Source organism: Lytechinus variegatus, chromosome 9, assembly GCF_018143015.1.
Source record: "Lytechinus variegatus isolate NC3 chromosome 9, Lvar_3.0, whole genome shotgun sequence".
Taxonomy (NCBI): Eukaryota; Metazoa; Echinodermata; class Echinoidea; order Temnopleuroida; family Toxopneustidae; genus Lytechinus; species Lytechinus variegatus.
Genome location: NC_054748.1, coordinates 6,788,388 through 6,797,380, shown reverse-complemented (window position 1 = coordinate 6,797,380; position 8,993 = coordinate 6,788,388). Strand labels below are relative to the sequence as shown.

The window sequence follows — 8,993 nt, the reverse complement described above, 5'->3', positions numbered from 1 at the left end:
TCAATATTTCAATACAGAAACCCTAGCTTTATTTATTTTTATTATTTTGTTTGTCAAATTTCTCGGGACCAAAATGACCTTCTTTTGTTGGGAACCCCATTTTTTTTTTGGCTTGTCAAATTATAACAAATAGGCCCCTGTAAGAAATAAAAATTCGATCCGGCAGGGCCTTGAGAAGAAAGGGAAGAAACAAAGAAGTTGTACGATTATTAGAAAGGCTTAATTTGGCTCTATACTCCCATTTTTTTTAGAATAAAAAATGTCGTCCCTCCCAATGCAATAAAATTAATTCGACCAAATTATAATAACTTCTATTCTTTAATATAGTTCGGATATATTCATATGCGAAATTATGAAGAGTTTTCCATTTACCGTATCCGATTTATCCAAGGTGTTTAATGCGGAATCAAGAGAGAAATTTACTGAACAGGAGATATTTTCGAAGAGGAGACATATTCTTCTAAAATGGCAGGCAGTAAGAATGGTTTGAGTGAATAGATGATCAGATTGAAATAATGAATTTCATTATTTGACTTTGAAATGTAACGAAAGGGTGCTTGTTGCTATTCTTTGTGTGAAAATTTGAGTTTTAAGGCGATGGAATGTGGAATTTTGACGTTGTGGATGTGCGCACTTACACAGAAGTGAATTGTTGGGACTGTAATCTAGGCAAGAAATCTTGTTTAATTTTTGATAGAGAATCGAGGATTGGGTGTGCCTGAATAGGGCGACATGATTATGCATGCGGGCTCGCACTAAGGTAGTACCATTGTGAATGGGGATGATTAGAAAAATGTCAGAAATTAATTGTCTTGTCTTTCCGTTAATAATATTAATAATAATGCATATGATTATGAACATCAAGAATAAGATTGACTTGACCTGAATTTTGCCGGGACCGGCAGGTGCAATACACCGGGTGAACACCCTACTCTTTGACGAATAGTGTATTGGTTTTAACGTGCATTGGTTGTGACTCTCCTAATCCTATACACGGGACCAACATTTGCATCCTTTCCGATGGACGGATTGTTTTCCAACTGCATTCACACTAACCCAGGGAACTCCCGCCCGCTACGTGGGCGGGAGCCCAGGACCTTACGTGCAAATTGGCATACTCACCTGACAAGCGTGAAGTATGGTCAAAATAATTCTCCGAATAAATAGTTAAAACAGAAATCAAGCACATACCACGATTATATGGATGATGGTCTAACGAGTGGCAGTTTTTCTGACATCTGGGCACAGACTGGAACCTCAAAAAACGAAAAGTTCTCTCCTTCTACCCCCGTCTCGATCGGCCATTTTTGTTATGAATTGTAACAAAATGGCCGATCGAGACGGGGGTAGAAGTAGAGAACTTTTTGTTTTTTGAGGTTCCAGTCTGTGCCCAGATGCCACTCGTTAGAGCATCATCCATATGATCGTGGTAAGTGCTTGATTTCTGTTTTAACTATTTATTCGGAGAATTATTTTGACCATACTTCACGCTTGTCAGGTGAGTATGCCCCTCACATGTAAGATCCTGGACTCCCGCCCGTGTAGCAGGCGGGAGTTCCCTGGGTTACATTCACACCTGCACTGAATACAGTGGTGAGGCACGCTAATGCACAACGCTATATGCATCAGATTTTTTGTCAGACGCGTTCAGTCATTGAATTGAAAATAACCTTGTTCTCAGTCAGTTACATCTCCATGTGTGGCAAAATGAGGTTGACAATGTTTAGATTACTTTCTCTTTTTCTTTTGGACAAATGCTTGATTTTTTTACACTGTTAGTTTCAATTATCGTACAGCTTTTCATTAAATAACTTGGCTCTTAAGTAAATTTGATTCCTTAAATTATTTTTTCATTATTAAAAATAGAGATCAAAAAATGAAAATTTTCTTGCCATATTACTTTCCACCAATAGAGGGCGTACACAAAAATATGCCCAAAATTCAAGTTTTTGAGCGCTCTGGTGAATACAAAAATTATTCCAAAGTTACTAATGAAAAATAAATTGCAACTGTATGAAAATTAGTAATTTTGGTCACAAAAGTGATATTTTAATGATTTTTTGAAGTGTGTGCTCTGTACAACATTGGCATACCATAGTCCTACCTGTAGATTCACCACAGGCAGGGTGGTAGCAGTGAACAAGTGGCTACAATATGATGATTTAATGGGGGAGTTAATTGTGTGGGACTCTCATTGACTGTGTGTTATGAATACATGTACTGTACATAGTCTTAAAATATATGTTTTCAGGTATCTGCTAAATACTACAGAGAATAAATTGACCTATGATTGTATTTGTATAGACATACTAGAATGTTTTGAGAGGAAAAGTAATTGTTTTGCTACTTGTTGATATAATTATTGCGGTATAAATGTGTTGAGTACATGTAGTTAATTAACACTTTATCATTCAAGTGGATCTATATTACTGGACTACACTAGCATTATGGGTCAGGAAACTGGCCAGGTATGAGTTGTTGAGGACTCGAGATGGCGCTATTGGTTCGTATCTGCTTTAAATGATTCAAAAGTTGAATATTATCATGACTGTTATTATTTTCCCTTCTGCCTTCAGGTGTGGAAATCCCAAGGAATTTCAGGCTGCTGGAGGAGCTAGAGGCGGGGCAGAAAGGAGGAGGGGGCGTGGTCAGCTGGGGAATAGAAAATGATGATGATATGATGATGAGACAATGGAATGGAATGATTATTGGACCATTGAAGGTATGTAATATCATAACTCATTCACTCTATTTGGTTTATTATATTTACTACTTCATTGATCGATTGATTGATAGATTGATTGATTTATCTATTTTATTTTATTTATTTAGTTTATTCATTTATTTATTCATCTATCTGTCTATCCATCCATCCATCCACCCTGCCACCCACCCATCCATTCATCTATCTATCTATCTATCTAATAAGTCTGTCTACCTACCTATCTATTTATTTATGTATTATATTTATATATACATATTCATTATATGTTATTTATTTATTTATTATTTGAATATATTTATTCATTTTATTTGTTTGTTTATTGGTTTTATTAATTTATTTTTCTATTCATTTATTTATTCATTAATTTATCACTGATTTGTAGACTGATATTTATATTTGAAAATCTATTTTATCATTGATTTATTTAGTAAAGGGTGACTCATCATCACCAATGATAATGGTCTTCCATTAGTGAGATCACATGGGCCACACCCATTTGATCTTCGAAGTCAAATTGGTTTCATTGCCAGATGGTCTAACCATCACTTGGACTATTACTGGTATTTAGTCTCATGTTCAGATAATGTCATTTACATTTTGTTTATTTACTTTTTTGCATTTTTTGTCAATTGAAGTTTGACAAAATAGCATGCATGACCTGGGGCCAATAAGCCAGGGGCCCCGCATTTAGCGGCAATGCACTGAGTCAAGAATGCATTCCAAGAATAGAAAAGGTATACTTTAAACTGACATTATTTTAAAAAAAGAATAGGAGCTTGTTTCATATAGGACTTTATACAACTGTTGCAATATTGCCATAATGGCAACTACCATGGTAACAGGGCTCAACAGCCAATAATAATCAAGTTAACCATGGTAGTTGCCATAATGGCAAAATAACAACAGTTGTATATAGTCCTATATGAAACGGGCTCCTATTCTTTTTTGAAATAATGTCAGTTTAAAGTTTGTATTTATATATACCTTTTCTATTTTTGGAATGCATTCTTGACTCACTGCATTGCTGTGGTGGTACAGGGTGGTAGACTTAGGGTCCCGGGGGGGCCTCTTACATTGAGGAGTGGATACCATGCGCGACCAAAAAAACACGTAAAAAGGATGTCTTTTTCATGATAGGGCAACGTGATAAGGGTGTCAAAAACACAAAAATAATGAAAAAAGGGTATCTATTTCGCTAGGGTAATTACGTGTTTAGGGTCGAATTTGTGGGGATGATAAAACAAAATTAGAATGTTTCATAAAGGATGTCCTTTTTGCCCCATCACTTCGTGTTTAGAGTCCAATTTGCGCGAGGTGTAGAAGGTGGGGTCGTACTTAACCAAATAAGGTCAAGCCGATGACCGAAGGACCCGTAACAATAAAGCATTCATGTACTTGTTTAGGGGTTCATTTCAGGGGATATTTGCCAAGAGTATCTTTTTGTTTCCAATACTTGTTAAGGGTAGGGTTTCACACCCCAATACTTGTTAAGGGGTGCATATTCAGAAGATGGAAATTACGTGTTTAGGGTGCTTTTTGAGACCCCTTGGTCGCGCATGGTATCCACTCGTGAATGGAAGTGCCCCCCCCCCCCGGGCTTAGGGTATGCTTATAATGCTTCCCCGTTTCAGACCAGAATCAGTGTTTTCATACGTGATTAGTTCAAATCAGATCAGTTCAGTTCAATTTATTTTCTCATCAATATAAAAAACAATATACAATATGTACAAGAATGAAAATTCCATGTACACTGTAAAAGAGAAAAAAGGAAAACTACTTAAAACTTCATGAGAACTTGTGAGTTGTAGCTCCCAAACAATAAAAAAAAAAGTACCGGTACATATTAAAATCAAATGAAAAATATACACACAGCATCAGCAATCACCAGCATACATACAAGGGGGACGGGGGACAATCGTGGTTGCGTCCATGCTTTCATATATATCATTTTCAGATGATAAATATTTTGAATCTTGTTTTTTTCAGACACCATATGAAGGCAAAATATATTCGCTCTCGATTCACTGTGGAGACAAGTACCCTGACCAACCTCCGACGATTAGATTCCTAACGAAGATTAACATGAGCTGTGTATCATCAGAAGGAGCTGTAAGTATTCCTGTAATAACTATCTATCAGACATGCCAACTGTTCTCTTTTTAGACATGTATTATATGTAAATAATTTTGTTGTTCTGCACTGAAAAGCCTTGAGCATCTAATCAAGATGGAAAGTGCGCTATAAAAATCTTCTTTATTATTATTATTAGATAAAGAAATGTATTGAAATTTATTTGTTATTGATGCAGGTTAGTTCTAGGAATTTCGACATGCTAAAACACTGGCAGAGGAATTACACCATCAAGGACGTGCTTACGAAGCTCCGAGAGAAAATGAGCGCAAAAGAAAACTTAAAAACCCAACAGCCGAGTGAAGGATCAATGTTTTAACGGCCAACCCAACCAGTTAGTTTTTATAAAAAGAATAATGGTGATGATGATGATGCAATTACAGGCAGGTGAGTTATCAATCATATTAGGAGATGATAATAATGGGCAACTATGGGTGATTCTTTGATCGCCTTTTGGACCTTTAAAGGGGAAGTTCACCCTGACAAAAACTTTATTGTAAAAATAGCAGAAAAAATAATGAAAAATATTGCCGAAGGTTTGAGAAAAATTCATCAAATAATCAAAAAGTTATTAGAATTTCAATTATTTGATTTGTGACGTCATATGCGAGCAGCATTCCTACATAGCAAATGGTAAAAAATCAATGAAGTGTCATTTTCTCAGAAAATTGATAATGGTTTTCGCTGTACCTTTTGTATATCAATAGACAAATCATTTCACACCCGATCATGAAAAGAAAACAAAATTAAGTCATCAGGAACCATACAAAATTTAAAATTCATACATTTTATATTACATAACAGATGGGGCAGCTGCTCGTTTATGACGTCACAAATCCCAAATTTTGAACTCTAATAACTTTCTTACTCTTTAACAGATTTTCCTCAAACCACCAATATTTTTTACTATTTTTTCTGCTATTTTTGCAACAAAGTTTTCTTCAGGGTGAACTTCCCCTTTAAACTTGTGAAAAAGAAGTTGTTCAGAAATCTTTAGAGGAATGGAAAAATCATAATGCATATATTGTCTTGTTAAACGGTCTGTAAAAATTTCCATTGAAAATAAAAACAATGAAAAACAGAAGATGAAATAAACAGAGAAATACATATGGAAAAATTTGGCTTTTGCAATTTTTCTTTGTGGAAACCTTTGAATTAGATTACAAGATGACATCTAGGAAAAAAAGGAGAAAATTTGAAGCGAAATTAGGTGTTAAATTTGCAAATAACGTTTTTTCACGAATGAATTTCATTTTCAATGAATGAAAAATAATTATTTTTAGATTTTTTCTGATACTGGCCTGTAGTTTATGTGGTAAGGAATGTGCATGCCAATTTTGTATACCACCAGAATGTGCATATAATTGTGGTTGTTGTTTTTTTCAATTTAGAAAAATATTACAATTTCATTCTATCTTATTTGACAGCTGACTTAATGAAATTTTCTAGCTTGATGTTTAACTTATTATTAAAGGGGAAGTTCACCCTGAAGAAAACTTTGTTGCAAAAATAGCAGAAAAAATAGTAAAAAATATTGGTGAAGGTTTGAGGAAAATCCGTTAAAAAGTAAGAAAGTTATTAGAGTTCAAAGTTTTGGATTTGTGACGTCATAAACGAGCAGCTGCCCCATGTGTTATGTAATATAAAATGCATGAATTTCAAATTTTGCATGGTTCCTGATGACTTAATTTTGTTTTCTATTCATGATCGGGTGTGAAATAATTTGTCCATTGATATACAAAAGGTACAGTGAAAACCATTTTCAATTTTCTGAGAAAATGACATTTTATTGATTTTTTACCATTCGCTATGTAGGAATGCTGCTCGCATATGACGTCACAAATCAAATAATTGAAATTCTAATAACTTTTTAATTATTTGATGAATTTTTCTCAAACCTTCGGCAATATTTTTTATTATTTTTTCTGCTATTTTTACAATAAAGTTTTTGTCAGGGTGAACTTCCCCTTTAAAAGTAGTCTCTGTTGGGGTGGAATTTCCCTTTCATGTGACCAAGAGGTGAAAAAATGCTGTGTCTCTACCTTCCTTGCTACCAAACATGGGTAGTGATGTAAATCCCATTTATGCTTTTATTGGAAGAGAAGGTAAAAAAATGCTGTCTATATCATTCTTCTTTTCTCACAAACATGCACATTGACATAATTCTCATTCTTTAAAGGAAACCATAACCCAAGAAGAGAAGTAATCTTATTGGGAAGAGTAAAATGAGAGGAACAATTTAAAAAAAGTTTCATCAAAATCGGTTATGAAATAAGCAAGTTATGGGAGTTTGAAAACTCTTGTTGTACTTTCTATGGGCATCCTCAAATTGGCAAACGTGCTTCAAAATGGCTGATTTTGTGGACAACTCTCCATTTGTTTTGTACACAAATTTTCAGATTTTCCTCATTATCTTTCAAAATGCATCTTGCCTCCTTCTGAGCACAACATATTTCATGGGAAAATATAATCCACACCATATATGTCAAGGTCGGGAGGAGATAATGAGAAATATGTAAAATATAGGGGAAAATCTGAAAATATGTGTACAAAACAAATGGACAGTTGTCCACAAAATCAGTCAATTTGAAGCACATTTGCCAATTTGAGGATCCGCAAAGTAAGTACAACAAGACTTTTTAATCGTCCATAACTTGCTTATTTTTATTACCGATTTTGATGAAATTTTTTTGAAATTGTTCCTCTCATTTTACTCTTTCCAATAAGATTGCTTCTTTTCTTGGGTTTTGGTTTCCTTTAATTTATTGTCATCTTCTATCCCCCCCTCCCCTCTTCACAGGAAGATCCAGTCGTCTGCTGAAGCCTCCTGCAAATCAGGGGCCCGTAGCACAATGCTTAGCAATCATCGTAGAAGAATATCTTTATGATTGACTGCATTGACTACAATGTACAATCAATCATGAAAATTAAGTGTACAATTGATCGCTAACCTTTGTGTTGCGGGTCCCTGGGAAGCATTCCATGAAACAAATTTTCACTTGACTAATTAGACAATCACAAGCAAGGACTTGGCACTGGCTTATACCATCTTTCGGTGAAAATCATTGATAAAGCTCATCATGAAACCGGGAACCTTTCATGAAACAGCATTCAGTGAGTGATTTTCATTGACTAATGTGCTGTTGGCTAATCGTATGCAAGGATTTACAGTACCTTATAACGTCTTTCGGTGAAAATCATGGATAAAGCTCATCATGAAACCGGGAACCTTTCAAGAAACAGCATTCAGTGAGTGATTTTCATTGACTAATGTGCTTTCCGCCAATCATATGCAAGGCTTTGCAGAAGCTTGGAACATCTGTCACTGAAAACCATTGACCAAACTTGTCATGAAACCGGGGCCCCGTCTTACAAACAGTTACGATCAAACCAATTAACCTCAAGTATATGGAAATCCTTTAATATCATAATTTCTTCTTTAGGAAATTTGCACAATGTCCTTTGAAAACAGAGAGAAGCATACTGAATTGACAAGAAAACAGTGAATGTATGAATATATATCATATCTCGAAATATTTTGATGAAACATGCATTTTAGACGTTGACGTTACTGGCTTCCCATAGTTGAGATTGATTGGATCAATCGTAAATCTTTGTAAGACGGGGGCCCGGGTTAACCATTCGTGAAACAAATTTCAGGTGATTTTTCTCCGCCATCTATTCATAAGCTACCAGGGGCCGGTTGCAGGAAGTGTGGCGTTCGATCGTAACAAAAAAATAAATTGCAAGTTCTTGATATGCGTGCCTGATCGGCTCAAAGTCAAGTTGTGTTTGATTTTTTTTTGAGTTGCCATTCTTTCTGCAACGGGCCTGCCTCAGAGCAATTTGTAAGAGAGAAATGTTTCATGAACTGAAGCGTTTTCTACCAACAGTTATAAGCCCCATTTATATTTGTGATTGTAATCTACGGTGTCCTGTAAGAACCACTTTTCCATTTGCTGCTGTACACAAACTTATTAAAGTAACAACAACATGTATTTCAAAACAATACCCAGAATGTTCAAATAATGTGATTATTTGAACATATATCAATATGCTCTTTAAAGTATCTATGCTGATTATTTCCTCGGGCAATTAATGTTGCAGGAAAAAACCCTAAATACATGTATATACATTC

At 35.1% G+C, this 8,993-nt stretch overlaps 1 protein-coding gene across 1 annotated transcript; it reads left to right on the top strand.

Moving 5' to 3' along the window:
* Positions 1–388: 388 nt before the first annotated feature.
* Positions 389–8,329, top strand: LOC121421495 (ubiquitin-conjugating enzyme E2 variant 2-like). The gene is made up of 5 exons (XM_041616225.1): positions 389–475; positions 2,577–2,722; positions 4,712–4,834; positions 5,034–5,242; positions 7,656–8,329. The coding sequence occupies exons 1-4, from the start codon at positions 466–468 to the stop codon at positions 5,172–5,174; spliced, it is 420 nt and encodes a 139-aa protein (XP_041472159.1). The 5' UTR covers positions 389–465; the 3' UTR covers positions 5,175–5,242; positions 7,656–8,329.
* Positions 8,330–8,993: the final 664 nt, after the last annotated feature.